Source organism: Cyanistes caeruleus, chromosome Z (genome assembly GCF_971803275.1).
Source record: "Cyanistes caeruleus chromosome Z, bCyaCae1.hap1.1, whole genome shotgun sequence".
Lineage (NCBI taxonomy): Eukaryota > Metazoa > Chordata > Aves > Passeriformes > Paridae > Cyanistes > Cyanistes caeruleus.
The window spans coordinates 40060891-40081172 of NC_141732.1; the positions used below are offsets into that span (position 1 = coordinate 40060891).

The 20282-nt window shown below is 44.3% G+C and overlaps 1 protein-coding gene and 1 long non-coding RNA gene across 11 annotated transcripts; one reads left to right on the top strand and one right to left on the bottom strand.

Moving 5' to 3' along the window:
• Nucleotides 1-2391: 2391 nt before the first annotated feature.
• Nucleotides 2392-14127, bottom strand: S1PR3 (sphingosine-1-phosphate receptor 3). 9 transcript variants are annotated; one of them, XM_023944875.2, is made up of 3 exons: nt 14039-14127; nt 12733-12947; nt 2392-6897 (listed from the first exon to the last, which is right to left on the bottom strand). In XM_023944875.2, the coding sequence occupies exon 3, from the start codon at nt 6713-6715 to the stop codon at nt 5570-5572; it is 1146 nt and encodes a 381-aa protein (XP_023800643.1). In that variant the 5' UTR covers nt 6716-6897; nt 12733-12947; nt 14039-14127; the 3' UTR covers nt 2392-5569. The 9 variants fall into 9 exon arrangements, with proteins under 9 accessions (XP_023800643.1, XP_023800642.1, XP_023800644.1 ...); XM_023944874.2 differs by lacking the exon at nt 14039-14127 and adding an exon at nt 13914-14016; XM_023944876.2 differs by lacking the exon at nt 14039-14127 and adding an exon at nt 10683-10746 and having other exon boundaries at nt 12733-13137.
• Nucleotides 14128-14251: 124 nt separating this feature from the next.
• Nucleotides 14252-19761, top strand: LOC147648377 (uncharacterized). Of its 2 annotated transcripts, XR_015280193.1 has the most exons (4): nt 14252-14361; nt 15639-17255; nt 18507-18688; nt 19397-19761. It is a non-coding gene; the product is annotated as an uncharacterized LOC147648377 (long non-coding RNA). The 2 variants fall into 2 exon arrangements; XR_015280194.1 differs by lacking the exons at nt 18507-18688; nt 19397-19761 and adding an exon at nt 17417-17775.
• The last annotated feature ends 521 nt before the right edge of the window (nt 19762-20282 follow it).

Consider the following 20282-nt stretch of genomic DNA (forward strand, 5'->3'; position numbering starts at 1 on the left):
GACCTACTGTGGCTGGTTCCCTGCTTCTGCTGGGATTGTCCTTAGTTGTGTTGGCAGGTGAAATGACACCTGCACGGGTCACCTCTGCTCAGAAGCACCTGAGCACTCACTTTTAGGACCCAAGCTTTTTGGTGTTTGGCACTTTATGCACAGCTGTGTTTTCCATTTCCTTATTAGAGCAGTTGGAAACAAGCCTTGAAGGCAGCACAAAGCTTCACTACAGCGGCTTCTTACAAAATGCCTCTTTCCAGGGAGCAGCCATGCCTGGCCTAACTGGAGCAGACAGACAGCCCCCCAAGCAGATAGGAAAAGGGACTGAGCCTACTTCCAGAAAGCAGAGACAAAGCCTTCCTCCAGCCCTGGGGATGGCAGATGTAGAGCCTGCCACCCTCAGCTGCATAGCATTCATGGAATCATGTAATATTCTGAGCTGCAAGGGATCCATCAGGATCATGCAACTCTCCTAGCCCTGTGAAATATACCCCAAGAATTACACCATGTGCCTGAGAGTCCAAATGTTTCTCCAACTCTGTCAGGCTTGGCACTGTGACCACTTCCTTGGGGAGCCTGTTCCAGCACCCAGTCACTCCCTGGGTGAAATGCCTTTTCCTGGTATCCAACCAAAACTTCCCCAGCCTCAGCTTCATACCTCAAAGTCTGTCACTGTCCACGACAGTGAAGGGGTTCCCTCCCCTCATGAGAATTGTAGACTATGTCTTCCCTCAATCTCCTGCAAGCTGAGAAGACAAGACTCAACTGCTCCTCATAGTTTCCTCTCCAAACCTTTCACCATCCTCATGGCCTTCTATTGGACATTCTCCAATAGCCTAATGTCTTCTTTATATTGTGGTGCCCAAAAGTGCCCTCAGCACTCAAGGTGAGGCTGCTCCAGCTCAGAGCAGAGTGGGACAGTCCCCTCCCTTACCTGGCTGGCGATGCTGTACCTGATGCACCCCACAATGTGGTTGGCCATCCTAGCTGCCAGGGCACTGCTGACTCATGTTCAACTTGCCATGGAGCAGGATCCTCAAGCCCTTTTCCACACTGCTGCTCTCCAGGGTCTTATTCTCTATTCTCCAGCCTCCCATTCCCCAGCCTACACACACAACCAGGGCTCCACGATCACAGGTCCAGAATCCAGCACCTGTAGTATCATCAGGAAACTTACATAGTATTCCATTGAGTAGTCCATCCAAGTCATTTATGGAGGTGTTGAAGAGCAGAGGGCTGAGGACAGGGCCCCGTGCAACCCCACCAGTGACAGGTCACACCAGTCTGATGTCACTGTAACCCTTTGTGCCTGACCCTTGTGCCACTGCTCACCCACCACAGGGTGTGTTTATCCATCTGTGGGCTGCACATTAAGTCCAGAAGGATTCTGAGAGAGACATTATGAAAAGCTTTGTTGAAACCCCAAAAGATCACATCAACTGGCCTCCCTCGAACAACAAGGTGGGGTACTTGCCATAAAAGGAAATCACATCTGATAAGCAGGACTCCTCCCTCTCAAGAAGCTGTGCTGGCTGTCACTGGTGACTGCATTGTCTTCCAGATTTTCAAATACCTCCCAGAATAATCTTGACCATGATTTTACTGGGCACTGAAATGAGACTCATGGGCCTGTAGTTTCCAGGGTCCTCCTTCCTGCCATTTTTGAATCTTGAGACAACATTCTCCAGCTTTCAGTCAGCTGAGACCTCTCTGGATTCCCAAACCCCATGAAAATCATTGAGAGAGATACTGCAAAGACAACAGCAGCTCTTAAAGGATGCTTAGATAAATCCCTGTCAGGCTTCATAGATTTGTAGGGATCCAGCTGGAGCACTGGGTCCCACACAATTCAGGGTTAACTGGGAGTTGATCATTCTTGCAGTAATGGTCCTTGAAGGCCAGGGCACTGAGCCTCCTTTGGTCTGTCATCCATGTTGAAGACAGAGGCAAAGAATGCATTAAACACCTCTGCCTTGTCCATGTCCCTGCTATGTGAGGTGACCATCTTCACCCTTAATGGGCTGATTTTATTTCTGAAGTTTATTTCTAAAAGAGTTTTGTCACTGACACTGAAGTAACTCTTTTTATTGTCCTCCACATTTTTAGGAGCTTCATATCCAATTGAGCTTTAACCACACAAATTTTCTTCCTGCACTGGCAAACAGCATCTCAGTATTCTTCCCACGTCACCCGACCCTGCTTCCACTGGGCACACACATTCCAGTCTAGTCTCATTTCCAAGAGAAAATCCCTGTTCAACTAAGACAGCCTTCTCCTTCTAGAGTACTTCTAGAGTACTGCCTTCAGGCACAACACCCAGAGTTTAAATGAATGTTTTCCATAGAAGGCCAAAGCCTTTTCACAATTCTTTTAAAAATGACTGCTACTTGACACCTTTAGTTTTAAAGGTTTGAGATTTTTTTATTAGAAGTTTTCAAAATGTTTCTGGTACCTAATGACTTGAAAACACTCTCTAAGACTGTTGGCAATAAAAGACTCTTGGAAAGCGGATTGTGAAAACCTTTATTTTCTCCATAGGTGGCTGGACTTGCATTTATTTCATAATCCATAATCAAAACAAATATTCCAATTCATGAAATAATATGAATGAAATGTTAGTCTCCTTTATAGCCTTTGCTCCATGTAAAACAAATTGGAAAGGAAAACCTAATTTGGTTTCCCGTATGCTCAAATCAGCCTAGATGGTAAAAGGCTTAGATTCTAGAATGTGTTTGGAGGAATTTTCTAATATTTTAGGGTGAAAGAAGATATTCTCCATCTTTTTTCCAACTTCAAGGGTATGTCATCTTTAGGCTGTTTAAGGTCTACTGCTGTTAAACCTTTGACTTGTCCTAATTTAAAGTTTTGCTCTAAAATCTTCCACAATCTTATCTAATACTTCCTAATCTACCTTATCTAATACTTCCTAATGGGATGGACTCACTGAAGATTGTATTGACAATAGCTTTTTTCCTCCAGTCACAGGTATTTTGTAAATTGTATTAGCAGTATGACATGTGAAGCCATGTATCTTAGAAACCTGCTTCAAGTACAGCAGGGTAGTGAACTAACAAAGTATCCCCACAGCTCCAAAATAAGAGAAGGAAATCAAGGAGGAATGAAAGGGTTTTGTACCAACAAGCAATCACATGGCCTGTAACAGTGGAGTTCTTTGCAGTACTTGTACCTTACCTGATAATAGCTAAGGCTAGAACACACGTTAGAACTCACTTTTATGTACATTTTCTTGGACTTTGGGCATTAAAAAAATTTATTTTTCACTTGTATAGCAAGCATCATGTAACATCCTTGACATGAGGGTTGGTGTGGATTCAGCCAACATGTTTTCTCAAACCATTGTGTTCCTAAGGCCTATCTGCTCTACAACAGCAAGGAAGCTACCACATGCCACCACTTTGGGAACTAACACAAGTATACAAATATTTTAGTTTGCAGTTTCAAAAGCCACAACTTCAGAGGAGAACTTCCACAATAAAGCCCAATAGCAATGTAAAATCTAAAAACCTAATCAAGCCCATGGCAATGCAATGTCACCAGGTCTATTTCTCACAGAGCTACATAGCCTGCAGCCTGTATCTACAATCCATATAGTTACATCATGCTTAGCTTGGTTTAGCTTTTTCTTCTTCTCTAAGTGCACTGCTTTTCAACATTTTTGGTAGAAATTATTTCATATTTACTATTCTCTTTCACAGTTATTTCATTCAAATACAATTCTTTGTTCTTATACACTTTTCTAACAGCATAAAACATTTACAGACTGTTAATTTGTAAAGATAATCACAATGCAAACCTCTACATTTTAAAGGTTTTTGCTACATACAATACACAACTTATACACTATACATACTTGAGAAGAGTCTAATGCTGCTGCTTTAAATGATTAAGACCAGAGTAAAGCTAAGGATGAGCTCTTTCAGGCTGTGTCTTAAAACAGCCTCAACTACTTCTGATTGTGCATAAGGCAAAGTGTATTTTGAGACACTAAACACAAATCTTTGAAAGAACCCAATAAAGTTAGATGTATACATTCTTACTGAGACAATTGTCTCAGAAATTCCCATCAAACTCCACTGAAGCCTCCAGCCATAAAGTCCAGTTGATGGAAGTACCACAGGCCACTTCCATGGGGACCTGAAATCAGATGTCTGTGAAGTCTTTACTGCTCCAGGACTCAGAAATCTGCTTTGACACTCAACACCAACCTGTAGTCAGGCTGATAACGCAGTGATGAACTATAAAGTTGTTTTCAGGCTTCTCTGGAACAGACTCTCAAAAGGTCGGGGCTGGGGCTCCAGGTCTTCCAAACTAAATAAACCTTCCTTCCAGATCCAAGGCAGGGTCGGGTATAAATGGAGATACACCCTTCAGCATGACCCTGTTGTACCGCATCTTCCCTCTTGTATCTGCAGAAGTCTCCAGAAATGGCAGAAGAATAGGATCCCACTGACAGAAAATGGGACATTGTCCCACTCACCGAACTTCCCAGTGAGAATTTCTAACACAATCCCATGCTGTGGTAGGGCCTGGAGAGGAAAGAAGGAACTCCACAGGAACCCACTGTGGTTCATTGCTTTCTGAAATGATACGTCTCTGTTTCAGAACTGAAGGATCTCAGCTTAGGTAGTGCATTCACCAACGTACACAGGTTTACATAGGCTGGACATACAATTTTAAATATATTGAAAATAGTAAGCAAAAATATATGCATTGAAACAGCACATATACCTGTTACACATGTATCAAGGGGTCACATTTTAACTACTTTAAATAGCAAATATATATCCTCTCTCAACGGTTTACTACTACTTACTTAAAATATGTTGTGAAATGCCACAGTGACAACTGCCATGTTGTCTTTCACTAAACATGAAAAGTTTGAATAAAAATGGAAAAAATAAAAATACTGCATTGATACGACTTGCTAAAGTTTCTGTCAGTTAAAAGCTACTACTTCATTTTAAATATCCCCATCGAAACGCATCTATTTGTACAATTAGTCACACTGTATACTGCAATACAATGTTTAGCATGTTGTAAACTTTTACCAATCAATGACTTTTTAATGAGAAATTGTACAAATATACAGCTATTTATACCACATTCTTATAAGGCCATTTATAGAACAGCAAGATACATATAGAGAACCATAATCACTGACTTATGCAATGAATTCTTCCCCCAGTTGGCAGTAATCAGGCTCATCTTACAATTGTCAGCAGTCTTTAGTGAATGCTGAAGTTTCTAACAGGTTTTAGTGATGTCTTGCAAGATCAGGAGGTGCCAAATGAAGCCTTAGCATGCAACACCGTTGTGGCACATGATGTCCTTAGCTGTGCATGGACTCTGTCCTGGCCACTGGGTAGCATGAAAGGCTTTTTCTGAATCAGGTGTGTTACTGAATGAACACCCAAAGCAAATGATTGTTGATAAACAAGTTCTCAAAGTTAAATAAATGGTTAGTGTTTTCCCCTGTGACTGAAGTGCATGAATATTTAAACTACCCTTGTAGCTTAAACCTAAAAACCACAGGAAAGTACTTGTCTCAAGGAGTCCTTTATTTACAGAAGTTTCCGTTGTGAAATGATGATTCATTTTTCTCAGCAATACATGAGGGGACATTTATTGGTGGGAAATCTTCCTTTGGCTTCTGGGTATTGCTGCTGCTGGATTTACTTCGACTGTGATCTGGAGTGGGTTGGATTGGCAAAGATCTGGCCACCTTGGACTTCACCAGGCAGCCACAAACAAGGCGAAAGAAAGCCCGACGCATTTCCTTACTGGCCAGGGTGTAGATGATGGGGTTCATTGCGGAATTGATGACTGCCAGAGCAATAAACCAGTGGGCTTTGTACAAGATGGAGCACTCCTTGACTCTGCAGGCCACGTCGATGAGGAACAGGATGAACAGTGGAGACCAGCATGCAATGAAGACACTGACAACGATCACAACAGTCCTAAGGAGTGCCATGGACCGCTCCGAGTTATTGTGGTTGGTGACATTACGACTGCTGGACTTCACCAGTATGTAGATACGGGCATAAAGGATGACAATGGCAGCCAAAATGGCTATGAAGATACTAATGCAGAACACAACATACTTTTTGGAGTACAGAGGCAAAATTGTTGAGCAATCTGGTAAGTTGTTTATGCAGTTCCAGCCAAGGATGGGGAGGGCACCCAAGGAAATTGAAATAAGCCAGCATGTACCAATGAGAAGGAACACTCTGTATTTTTTATTTGCATCATAAGGCCTCATTTTAATCATGGTCAAGTGCCTCTCAATAGCTATCGCTAGCAAACTGAACGTTGAAGCTCCCAGAGCAACAAACATGCTACCTTCCCTAATGAACCAGATTGTGGAGGACAAGCTCAGAGTTTTCTTCCCAGACATAAGAATGTTTACTTTGTAAACAATCCCAGCTAAAAGATCACAGAGAGCTAGATTGCCAATAAAGAAGTACATGCGGTTGTGAAATTTATTGTTTTTCCATATGGCAATCAACACCATCAAGTTTTCCAGGACTATGAAACTACATAGGATCAGAAATGAAATAGTGGGCAGGTCTATTTTATCAGTTGCCTTTTCCCTTAAAATAAGCTTTCCTGTGTAATTATAATGCAGTACAATCAAAGAGTCCATCTCTTCATTTCCTTGAGGGCTGACAAGAGCATCAGGTGGCATGGTAACGGCTGCCATCATTTGTTTCCTGGTGGATGCTGGACTTTTTTCCTTCAGTATCACAAGAATATAGTTCCAATAATTTTCCACAAGAGGGAGATCAAGCCACGTTCCTCCCAGTGTTCCTCTGGGTAAGCGTTGTGTATCCCCACCTCCAGCAAACTTCGCATATTAATTCGGGAGAGTGGCTCTCAAACCAGGCCCTGAAAACAAAATCAACACATGCAACATAAATATCACTGTCTTCCCATGTCACCCAGTGCTTAAGCTGCAACATACACCCAGGAGCTGGGGGTGAGGGACTGCGACCGATGGGGCACCAAGGTGGAGCGCTGCTGCGTGCCTCTCATACGGTAGCTGTAGGTAAGCTCAGACACAGCCTGGATGCAGAAATACAAGGCCAATGTAGCGAACTGCTCAAAGGTGTTTACCCCCTACAAAACTTCCATGCTGAAAAACACACAGAAGAGCCTAGAGAAGGATTGGCAAACAGACCCAGCAAGCCATAGTGTGCACAGCAAGCAGATCGCTTCCTCTCAAGAAGACCTAAGTGTACACTGCACTACCAAAACACCACCCAACCATCTCTGTCTCCACAGCAGCAGGGCAAACTATGCTTTCTAAGCTTGTTCTTGTTTGCCATGCACATCCATGGCAGGAAGTATCCTGAGAAAGTTGGTGGCAAGTCTTGATGCCAGTGTGCATGTTGCTGGGGCCTAAAACAACTTCCCAATAACTTCCCCCAGTTAATGATACACATTTCTGCTATATACAATTGAGAAGCTGCATTGAAAGCCAGTCATCATAAAGCAAATTCTACCTCCCACTCAAGCCAGTTAGATTTCTTCTACCCTTTTTAAAATAAACATTGCAAGTCATATTTTTATAACTATTGTTTTTCTTTATAGTTAACTTTACCTTTTTTCCCCTTTGTGTAGGTATACGGGACACATATTTAATGTCCTTGGGTTTTCAAAAAAATTAAAAATAGTAACACCAAATTTGTCTTTCTCAGAAATTCTGATTTTCTTTAAGTTACAACTTAGATTTACTGCAACATCTTCCCATGGACTTTGAGGTTCCATGTTCACATCAGATGTTCCAACATGTCTTTTTTTTTTTTTTTTTTCAAAATATCAGAAGATATCTGCACAGTAGAAATATCAGAAGATGTCAGAAGCTTACTGTTTTACCAATAACGTTGCAGTTTAGTTGCTGCATACTCCAATGACAGTGCTCATGCACCAAATGCATGCACTGAGGATGAGCAAATGGCCAGTTTTTCACTTTTCTAAGGAAACAGGATGAGAGGACACTTCTCATGGTTCCAAAATGAAATAACTTAGTTTAAGGAACTTTTTAAGAGCTGGAGCTCTTTACCATAATATTTATTTACTCAAGGTTCATGAGAATTTTCCAAACACATTAGACAATTTCAAATAACAAGTATCAAGGTAAGGAGGGATGGAACAAGATGATCTTTAAGGTCTCTTCCAACCCAATCTATTCTCTGATTTTATGATTCTGTATACAGGTTTCTTAAGATCAGAAAAATGTGTGAGCCACTGCCAGACTTGAGTCAGAGATGCCTTTTCTCATTTTTCATTTCTCATCTTCCTTCTGAGGATGAGGGGAGGAGCAAACCACATCCCAGATAAAAGTAAAGGGATTTAAATGGTGACCCACACCCTATTTTCCCACCCTTCCTTTTCCTTGATTCTCTCCTTCAGAAAAATGTTATCTGATAAAAGCCTACAGTGAACTGACTTCAATTCTTTAGTACATTCAAGATGTTCTAAAAAAGAACATATTTTCTCCTTCTGAGAAAATAATTTGGTGTTTGACCAGTGTTATTTCCCCATTCTAGTTCATAGGTCCAAACTACTATGGTTCAAGAGGTCCACTGGTAAAGACATTCAAATAACAGTTGCTGCTTGGTGTTCTCGGTCCTTTTTTAACTCTGAAGATGACAGCAACCACCTCTTTCCTTTCCCAGGAGCTGAACTGGGCCCTTGAGCTGTTAAATTATTTCCTGAAGCATGGCTCTCAACAGAAAAACTTCACCTCATCTAGGGTTCAGTGTAATTGCAATTCAGTTACAATCTGCACATTGTTATCACATTAACTGACACAGTCTTTCATTGTATTGGCTTATAACAAAATCCCACTGTGTCCCTATGAATTGCAAGCGCCTTCCACTGTAAAATAAACAATTACATTTGACTAGAAAAGTATTTGTTAATAATGGTTCAACCAGCAATACTCACCAGACCGGCTGATGACTGCCTGAGAGAATAATATTCCTATCATTTAAGAGCACCACATGCAACAAAATAAATATTTCTTTAATCCATTTTCAAGTGAGTTGCCACACTTGTATATCAAAGGGCAAATACATTTCTTCCCGTGAAGAAAATTATATGCCAGACAGAGGAGTTTATCAGCCACAACTCAGCAGATGTAGTGTCATGACTCTACTAAAGGTAATGGTTCTATACCAGTTCCCCTGGCTGAAAACAAGGATGATGCACTCAATCAGCAGAAATCATACAGCCTCTGCCATTGTTAGTAATTACTTCTCTTAAAATTGTTACAGCAAACAGAATATCACAAAAGTAAATCACTGTCTCTGACAAGCTAGTAAGAAGACGATGAAAGTTGTAACATTATTATTTATCAGGACTCTCACACACAAGACATCTGAAAGTTGATATACATAATGTAATAAATCAGAATTTATTTCCAAGTAGTATCATTCAGCCATAGTCTTCTTTTGTTTACCTCCTGCTTTGTAACCAGTAATTAGAAAAGCACATTCTTTCTTTAACAATTAGAAAAATTATTATTGGCTATGCATTATAATAACAAGAAAGCAACAAGTCAGGTTCTGGATAACATGTGTTACTGCTTTGTGACAGCTCAACGATTTACTCCTCAAAACAAGTTTGCCCCAGTCACATACTAGTTGCAAAGTATGGACCTCAGTTCAAAATATTTAAAAAACCACCTGAAGAACCTGTCTGTGGCATGTTGCTTGCCCAGCACTGCCATGCTTAAGTACCTCAGCATGCCAGACTCTTGAAACCACTGGAAATGAGTTTTATTTCCTCTAAAGCAAAGCAGAGGATCCCTACTTCTGCACCACCAGACACCACTAGAAGGTTAAACCTCTCTGCAGTGCAGGGGCAATCTGCCTGTACTTTCTCATGGATGTGCCGGCTAAAACAGGGATTGCTAAATTACCAAATTAAGGCAGTGGTACAATGTCAGGATCCATAGTCATGTTTGGGACAATTCAATTGCCTTCTCCAGCTATTTGGATGAACTTTGTTATGTCAGCTCTAAGGATGGAGAGAGCAGCTGGGGTCAGCTGTGAGCACCAGTATTATCCCCTCTCCTGTGCAATCTCTTCACCCACCGGCAAGCTTTGGGGTTTAACCACTGGAGAGAGGTTAATGTGGTCTCCCACAGAGGTCAAGGATCCTGGCAGGGTCAAGCACCCTTTCAAATTATAGCAGGGGCTCTTTACCATGGATCACATCTCTGGTGGATAGAGTCCAGCAGTGTCTGCATGGTCCCTCTGCCACACACACCACTAAAGAAGCAATGCTGTGTGGAAGGCCACAATCCCTTGACCTGCCCCATGGCAAGACACAGCTCCTCTGTCTTCTCCAACTGAACCACAAAGTGGTACAGGTAGAAACTCAGTGTCATAGCTCCCACTGGCTCCCTGGGCCCGCAACTTTTCTCTGGGAACGAGTAATTCCCAGTGCCAGAAGGCAACAGGGAACCTGTGATAATGGGGTGTCAAAACCCTTCAGCAACCATCCCTTATATCCTGACTCTCTGTTTCCAGTGGGCTCTCTGGCCACGAGTCCCACAGGGAGCTGAGGGCTTTTACTCTCTCATGAGTCACTGGTCACTTCATAACTGAAAGAATTAAGAAATTTCTGTATTCAAAAAGCAAGCCAACCTGCTTTCAATCTACCTGAAGTCGAAGCAACAAGTGAGAATAAAGTGAGCATAGGACTTGACCTGCTACGTACTCTTGCCTGCAGAAGAACAAATGATACCATGCATTCAGTGCCCTTGTAATTTGGAATTGTATTTTCCTGTTTTCCAAACAGCCACAGACTTGACCAAGGAAACCATATGCCCCTTCACTGCCACCACCACCACCACATGCACTGCAGATCTCCCTCTGCTTCCATCAATAACAATACACTTTGGCCAAAAGAGGGAATTTTAAAAACGGCAAAGGGAAAGACAAGCATGCAGATCTGAAGCCAAATCTTTTTATATTTTATGTAAAGCCTTTCCAAATGAAAAATGAGAAGTAAACACGTAATTTATCAGGCATAACCTGGTAGTCCATTAACAGAAAGGACTTTTTTGAGAAGAGCAGCATATTTCAATACATATTTCCACTGAAATTAAGCTATGTTAGATACAAATGAAGTTTAGACTATAAATATCTGTTGCAGAAAAATGTCCTAGACGACTCAAATAAATTTATACGAGTGTTTTTCTTTACTGAATGTGCTGGCAGTTTACAGCCTCAGGAAAAGAAATAGTTACTTTTCTCGGCTTCTGGCTTTTAGACATCAGTTTGAATTTTGTGTGCTACTACCGAGTAGCACACATGTACACCTCACAGGGGAGCTCCCGCATGGTTTAATTCGTAGTCGTTAAAAGGAAGGCATTTTGACTTACTCCCTGGTCTCCCAGCGCTCCCGACCTATTCCCCCCACTCCAAACTTCAGTAACTGTTCTCAAATTCCCATCAGCGCTGCGGCCTGAGCCTTCTGGCGTGACAAGCTCCTTGTTTAAATTACCCGACGTGTCCGCGATGTGACGGTCTCACACAGCGAACATCCTTCTACCCACGGGGTGTGAGGACCCCTAGACCCGGGGTTCCCCACGCGGCTCGATGCCGCTCCGTGCCAGCCACCACTCCTTTGCGCCGCACCCCGAGCGGAGCCTTCCCGCTCCGAGAGCCGGACGGGCACCGCACCTGGCGGCTCCGAGAGCCGGGCGGGCACCGCACCTGGCGGCCCCGAGAGCTGGGCACCGCACCTGGCGGCTCCGAGAGCCGGGCGGGCACCGCACCTGGCGGCCCCGAGAGCCGGGCGGGCACCGCACCTGGCGGCCCCGAGAGCCGGGCACCGCACCTGGCGGCTCCGAGAGCCGGGCACCGCACCTGGCGGCCCCGAGAGCTGGGCGGGCACCGCACCTGGCGGCCCCGAGAGGCGGGCACCGCACCTGGCGGCCCCGAGAGGCGTGCGGGCCGCGGCGGGCAGCGGGAGCGGGGCAGGGGCAGCGGGGCGCTGGGGCACGGGTACCTGCTGCGTCCGCGCCGCGTCCCACGGCGCTCCGGGGCCGCCGCATCCGACCTCGCCGCCTGCGCGGCGCCGCTCGGGCCCCGGGGCTGCGCTGGGCAGGACCGGGCCAGGCCGGGCGGGGCTGGGATCGTCCCGGCCCTGCCCCGCCGCCGCTGCCAATCGCCGCGGCTCCGCTCTCCCCGCCGCTGCCCGCAGCCGCCCCTCCGGATAACCCCGACCGCCCCTCCGGACTTTTTTCGGGCCCCGCGTCCGCCTGCCCTGGGTTCCTGCCTTCGGCACGCCGCTCCCGCGCCGCCGTGGCCGCCGGACAGGCTCCGCTGGCCGCTCCGGCCGCCCCGTCCCGTCCCGTCCCGTCCCGCCTCAGCCCGCCCCTCTCCCGCTCACCGTGCCCCTCTCCCGCTCACCGTGCCCCTCTCCCGCTCACCGTGCCCCTGGCCCGCTCACCGTGCCCCTCTCCCGCTCACCGTGCCCCTCTCCCGCTCACCGTGCCCCTCTCCCGCTCACCGTGCCCCTGGCCCGGGGCAGCAGCGCCCGCGGCTGCCGGCCCGCTTAGTGCTTAAACGGCGTTCCGGGCAGCCGGCGCGAAAATGTGAGGCGGCAGAGCCCACCGCCGAGTATTTATAGCGTCCAGAAGAATGCGAGGTGGAGAGTTACTCGGGTCGAGCGATTACAATGTTCAAATGAGGTTGTACGTACCCTACCTCTGCTCGTCTGTTTCGCTGTGTCCACTAATGCGGCATTCGGAGAGCTTGAGTCGAGAGGCACAGGGTAAAACATTCAGAAATTCCTGGTAAAAGTACTTCTGGTTTGACCCAGAACTGCCGATTACAGCATGCTCCTGGCAAGGTACCTCTTGACAGAGTTATTGAGTGAATAATAGCAGCCCAAGGACAGCGATAGGCACGTGGATTCTGCCAATGACAGGAGCAGCACTTTGAAAAAGAAGTTGGAACCTGAATCCCACAAGTGTCTTATTTAAATGTACTTGTAAGATCTTGTGGGTACAGCAAATCTTTCTGCCAGAAGTGTGTATGATAAGCTGGCAAACAGAAGCACTGCACCAGCCTTGCTAAGCACAAGCAGACGTGTAGGGCTGCCTATCGTCTCACAGCTATTAGTGTTTTTCTTGGGAGCCTCCTGTCTGGACCTGAGCATCATCACACTTGGAGGCATGCCATGGGCCTGGCTATTGGGTTGCCTGCACTGCTGTTCTGAAGGGAGGAAAAGTCCTGGAGGAAAGCAGAACTAGGCTTTTTATAGCCAGAAATTTAAACTGATGTAGCAGAGCAAATGGTTGTTTCTGTGAATGCTTTTTATCTCCCAAAGAGGGGTAATAGAACTTTTCTGTTTTAGGAATTTGATAGGAAATAAGGAGTACACTGATCAAAATGGTGGTAAAATTACTTCCAAGCTGATGGACCCAATGGATATGGCCCTACTTAGCTATGGGATAGGACTATACTGCAATCTGTAGCTGTCTTAGACTTTTCTCCTGTCCTCCGGGTTTGTGTGCTGTGTAGAACCCACTCTCTTCCACAGAACAGAAGAGGGAGTGGAAAACTCCTTCTATGTCACATAAAGCTACACACCGCTTTTTGTCAAAGGGGAGCCCTGTGAATTACTATTCCCCCGTTGCTCAGAAAAGCCTTGTTGTACAGATTCCATGGAAACCACCCCAGGAAGCTCTGTAGTCCTCTTGGCAGCCACTTGCTACACACCAGCAAGATCTGGTTCATGTATAGTGGATGTAAGTAGCTCCTGTCCTGGCTCTGTGTTCTGCTATTATTCCTTGTTATTTTCCCTCTCTCCTTGTTTTTCCTTTACTACTTCCTTTTAGTTACTTGGAGAGGGCAGCCAGAAGAAGTGGTCGCTCTTACCAAACTGTCATGGATGAGGGGACAAGATACTGCCACCACAAAGTTTTTTTGGTAATAGTTCCAGGAGGTGGCAAACTGTTTCCTGCTATCCACAAAGATTTTAAATTCCCTTCAGTTGGGCTTACCACCACCAGCAACCCACAGGGGCGGCTAACAACAAGGCTCCACTACAGTACAAGAGAAGTGGTGTGTGATGAGGTTCAGATGTTATTTCTGACTGAGACTTCTGATGGAGCCTGAAACCACCTTGGCTGCAAAGCACTGTGAGCATCACAGTCTCACCAAGTGATCACAGTGATCTCATGCCCCAGCTTTCCTGTTCATCATGGGAAACCGACTTGACACACAGCTGTGCTGCAGGGGTGTCTGGTTCATCAGCAGGCAGTGGTTTCTTGCAGATGCCTCTTGACCCCTGTGGTTGCAGTAGCTGCTGATGTCATTGAAGGAGGTAGGTGGCAGGACACTGAAGGGCAAGCTGGAGAAGCCACTCAGGAACAAAGTGTAGGTAGAGAGTCCCTGTTCAGAGGCTGCAGGAGATTTGCCTGGTGTGGCATCTCACAGGCCAAAGCAACTTTTTTTGTTGGCAAAAACAGTTGGCAAAAAAAAATGACTCTTTGGCAATAGCTGATAAAACTCACTGGTTCAATTTCAAATGTCATGCAACAGCCAGTGAGGCACCCATGGAGAGCTTTCCATGAAGATCTCAACCTTAAAAGAAATTACATTTTTGTGGGGTAGAGAGGTTAATGACTAAGAAAGACATAGAAAGAGAAGGCCAGAAGCAGTGATGAATTTTCATATCCACAGGAGATTAACAGCTCAGTTTTTTGAGGATAAGAAGTCCTTTCTGTCCTGGAAACTCCTGAGTGATTGGGCAAACAGGATGAATAATGGGAAAGCACTATTTGCTGATGTTATTGGGGGTATTTGACAGTGAAACTAAAACTGAGAACAAGATGTTTCCAGACATGGAGGTCCTGAGTGACCTGCTGATAAAATGCAGCGTTCATTTCCATGCTGCTAAGTGAGATGTAGAAAACCAACTCTAGTAATAGATGCATAAATTCATGTAGGGTGTTAACACTCAGAAGAGAGGTCCTTCTGGATAGTCCTTAAAAAGCAATTGACAATAATTAACTGTCAAAGGGAAACTGAATTCTAGGAATGAGTAACAAAGGAAAGAAGAACAAATTGGAAAACATGGTTGAGCTCTTCTGTGAGCTTGGCACCTTGTGTGCCACAAGTGTCTGTGGTTACTTCATCTCCTGTTCTGTAAAACACAAAAAGGCAAAAAAAGTAATGGAATAGTTAGAAAAATTTTCTGTGCAGGGAAAATTCTGCTTGGCTAGAGCTAATCAATGGTCCAAAAAAAATGGAAAATCACAAAATACGTTAAAACACAAGGACACAAATTTCTAACAACGTACTGTTGAGTTGTGGGAACCAATGAACATGAGAGAAAAAGTGGTTAAACAAACTGCTGAAACCACTTGGTTGGTAAAGGTCTGCCAATAGCTGTTAAGTACAATGAGAAGGCAGTGCAGGGCACAATGGCTGGCAGTAAACACAAGCAGGGGCAATATTTACCCTTCACGATTCCAGCTCCAAAGTTGCCATGGGTCGAATCCTGTCTGTGCTTTTTTCTTCAGTGTTGCAATAAAGTGTGGTCTTGACTAAGAGACAAAGCCATGGCACATTTAAAAGTGTGTCTGTTGCCCGCTTTAGCGGGATTGAAAACAGGGGATGTTTCTGCAGCGTGGCAGAGGAGCAGTCAGCAGAGGGACTCAGACAGAGAAGGCTCAGCGGATGCCATGGGCTCAGCAGATGGCTTGGTGAAGTTATCTGTATCGTCCTGGGCCTCCCAGCACCCTGCAACAGGCAATGGATTTGCTTTTCTGTGGTGGGTTTTATGTGGAGAGCAATTGACTAAAGAAAGGGCATTTTTTTTCCAAATGCAGCATGAATGCATTGCATGATGAGTGCCATTGAGATGGATGGCTTTTCAGTATGTGCTTTAAAGTCAGAACAGTGGTTAAAGTCACTTCTACTTACAGATAGATAAAATATATAAACAAGCAATAAAAACTGAAGTTACTCTCAGATTAAAGATGTTGTGGTTTCTCTAGAGACAAAACGATAATGTTTCAAGATTAACATTGTCTTTCTCATGTAGCAGTTGCCATCAAGTCCTTGAAGAATCTCTTTTTTCTTTTAACTGTTTAGGGAATGATAAAATCTTTGTAATATCTGTCTGTCAATATCATGCAATGTTTTATTAATACATTAGCTATAATTTCTTCATACTGACATTCACCCAATGCTTTGCAGGTCTGTCATTGATTTACTTGCCTGGAGTTCTTGAAGTAATGCTTCCTCATTTGGAAAATCAATAACTTATTTTAACTGTTTTGGTATGAAAGCTAAACAGCATCAAGGCAATTTTAAAATTACAATTCAAAGCAGTATGATATTTACCTGATTCTGTGATGGCACATTTTAGCTCTCTACTTTTCTACTGCTGCTGAGCTATCATCTTTATATTAAGAGATGTATCTGTTAATATAACAGATTCATCTAGAAGATGAAATGGTGCAACATACGTTTTTTGTAACACCATTTTTGTTCTTATTTCTGTGACTCCAACTCAGTGTTAAACCAATATTAAATGTAGTACTGTTTTAATTAGAAATCATTGAAAGATAAGTAAGATTAATTAATATTTCAATTGAATATAAAAAATAAAACCAAAATGGGAGAGCATTTATTTGGACTACTTTAAAATCATAATCTGCAGTGATTGAAATGCATTTGGATACAACATCAAAGAAGAAATCTGTCAATAATTATAAAATACAAGTAGAGAATATTTTGGAAACTTCAAAAGCTATGACTTTTCTCACCTCTTCGTGCACTTGTATACCATGGCACATGCACAAGTAAATATATGCTCACAGAACATATTTCAGTTGCAAGTTTTACATTAACTACTGGGATCATGTGCTTAGCTAAGATGAGCTCTGTCTGCCTCTGTAACTGACACCTTCCTCTAGGGATAAAGAGGCAGATTCTCAGAGCATGGCCAGATATTTATTGGTATTGTTAACATTAAGGCTGACTCAGCTCAATGTCCAGCACTGTGCAGACTGCACATGTTAAAGGAAAGATAGCTGTTATCATAGCACTTCCAGCCAGACATGATGTAAAAAGTGAAATGCAGAAAAAGGAGAAGGGGAAATGAGTTCAGTCAAACAGCTCCTTGGGTTTCCCCATCTGCATTCTGCAGCTCAACACTCCAGACATGAAGACATGAAGACATGAAGACGCCTACATCACTGTCTGAAGGTTTGTCCCTCCTTTCTTTTCTGCACATTATTCCCATCCTTCCCCAGCAGTTGCTGTCTCCTCCTGTGCACTGAGCCTCAGAGTACCAGAGGGAGATGTCCAGGGTGACCTGGGCCAGCTCATGTGAATGCCACTGCTGCAGCATCACCCTTCACACACAGGTCCTGCAGAGCTCCTGCTGCCTAGGCTGCCTTCCATGAGACCCAGTCCTGGTGATGGGCATTCCTGCACCCCTGCAAAGGGTGGGCACAGCATGGCTGAGGCATGGCTCCTACTGCCAAATCCACGAGCACAGCTGTGCAGACACCATCCCTGGAGGAGTGCTACACTTCCCCAACACAGCATCACATGATGGGAATGTGCACATGCCCTTTGGAGCACAGTGACTCTCTTTTTTTTAGTGAAACCAAGAGGATGGGCTGAAAGAATGGAAAAAACTCAACTCTCAGCAGAAGTGGCAAAAAAGTGTGAAGAGAAAGATAACAAGCTGTAGGTCATCTGATTGAACTCCTTCTAAATTAGCCGACAACTACAATATGAATAAAAATCAAAATAAATTTGAGGGTTTTGAATAGAATTTATGGTAAAGAATCAAATTCCTCTGGGAAACTTTTGCCAGTCCCTCACCCCCAAGTAAAGGATTTCTTCCTAATATGCACTGTAAATCTGCTGTCTTTCAGTTCAAAGTAATTCCCCCTTGTCATATCACTTCATGCACTTGTAAAAAGTCCCTCTCCAGCTTTCTTGCTGATCTCCTGCAAGTAATGGAAGGCCACAATTAGGTCACCTTGCAGTCTTCTCCAGTCTGAATAATCCCAAATCTTGCAGCCTGTCTTGTTGTAGGAGAAGGCCTGATCCAGGCCTCCAATCATCTTTGTGGCCCTCCTCTGGATTCTCTCCAACAGGTCCACATCTCTCTTTTGTTGGGGACCGCAGAGCTGGATGCAGGGTTCCAGGTGGAGTCTCACCAGAGCAGTTTGACTTTCTGGGCTGCAAGCATGCAGTGCTGAGGAGGCAGGGGCTCCTTATGGGGTCTTGGCCACCCTTGGTACAGACAGGGGAACAGCAGGAGATGGGGCTGGAGATATGCCCTTCTAATGAGTAGTGCTCCAAGCCCCTGACAGTGAATCACCTCTGCTGAGCCCAAGAGGGGTCAGTTGTGAGTCAGAATTCTGAGGCGTGCCATGCTTTGAAACAGTGTGGCTGGGCCATATCAAGTTCATTCAGTTAATGAATTATCTTCTCTTCCAGTGTCTCCAAATTCCCTGGAAGCCTATTCTGGAAAATGCAATTCAAGTTGTGTTTGAACCTCACTAGCAGTGTGCAGGGACTGTAAGGCCAATTACATCTTGGCTACCACCAGCTTGGACAAGTCACTGCCGACAAGACACATCGGGGCCCCAAGGAGGAGACTCATAGTGGGACACATGGAAGTAAGCTGTGGAAACCTAAAACATAATCCCTTAAAAGGGCAAATAAATAGATACCTAGACTAGGTCTAAGGTATCCAGGTAATAGAGGGGTGGAAAGAAAGAGGCCTTTAAATGTCTCTTAAATCTGCAGACCATTGTAGCATATCTATCTGCAGGCAGCCTGACTAAGGCTACTTACACCACTCCTAAAACTTGCTTGGGAAGACTAGAAACTTCCAAGAAACATGCCTTCCCTCATAAGCCAGTTTACCTGTTTCACAGTGGCCATGTGACAGCCACAGAGGGAAAGCACTTCAAACAGAAGACACTGTACTAGTAGCATACTAGGCTAAAATCTGTATGGTCTGAGTGTCAAGGCATTTCATTCTAGGCACTGGAATTACAGCTATCTCTGCCATGAGAAATTTATATGCTGAGAATGATTATGAGGAAAGAAAAGTGGAAGTGTGTAGGAAAAGAATTAACATTTTAGAAGAGATAATAGACCTGATTTTGATAGCCATTGAGAAATTCTGAGAAATCAGCAGGGCTAAGAGGGACTGAGAGTGCTCAGAAATGTTAAAAATCTGGCATATGTATTGACTTTACAATAATGACTCAACATTATTAGAAAAGTAGAAAACAAGCACTGTTCAGAAAAGAACCCTAGACCAGCTACTTAATGTTCTTATGTCCTGCTCTCTTCGACATCTGTTTCCCTTTACACAGGAGATAAATTCCTCCCATACCACATAGCATTCCTTAAGAAGTGTTATTACTTGCTGAAACAAGAAGTTCCCCAGAAGCACAGCGTGCCACTGCTGTCAATCAGACTTTAAGAGCTTTTTAGGAGCTAATGGATGGCGTGTTTGTTGCTGTTTCATGGAACATGATGGCTGAAGTGTCACAGTAAGGGTCTGTGTAAATAGTGCCCAGATGGCGATATGGCCTGCAGGCGAGACTGAGGATTGTGTTGCTGAGTGGAGTAGGATTGCTGGTGGAAGAAGACCTGAAGATGAGTGAGCCTGCCAGATGCTTTCACACATATCCACATGATGCCGTCCATACCTGCACATAAAATTGTTTTAAAGCTGGGAATCTGTCACTGTTCCTCTTGAGAGTGTGTGATGTGAGGCTGTGTGCCACCCACTCTGTCACCCAGACACTGGCATCCTCATTGCTTGCTCTTGCAGGGCACACTGCTCTGTCACTGGCTTTGCTAAGTAATGCATATTCTTAGTGACATTCCTGGTGACACCCTCGGGACTACCTCTGCAGTACCTAATACTAGTATCATACCAACTACCTAATCCTCTCTGTGGGATTTTCAGGGTTGCAACTCAGGCTCATGTCCTCACTGCATGCTATACACTTAAGTTACTTACTAACTTCTTTCACACTAAGCCATTTTCTGCATGGGAGTGTACAAATAAAATGAAATATTTGCCTTTTTATGCCCACACAACACAAAGATCCCCACTGATATTAAAGGTCCTCCAATTTCTTAAGGCTCCTCTTTATCCATATCTTCTCATTTGTGTTCTTTCTCACACCTTACCTTTTTCAGAATGTCAGGTTCTCCAGCTACTGAATCTTTTTTTACTATTCAGTTTCC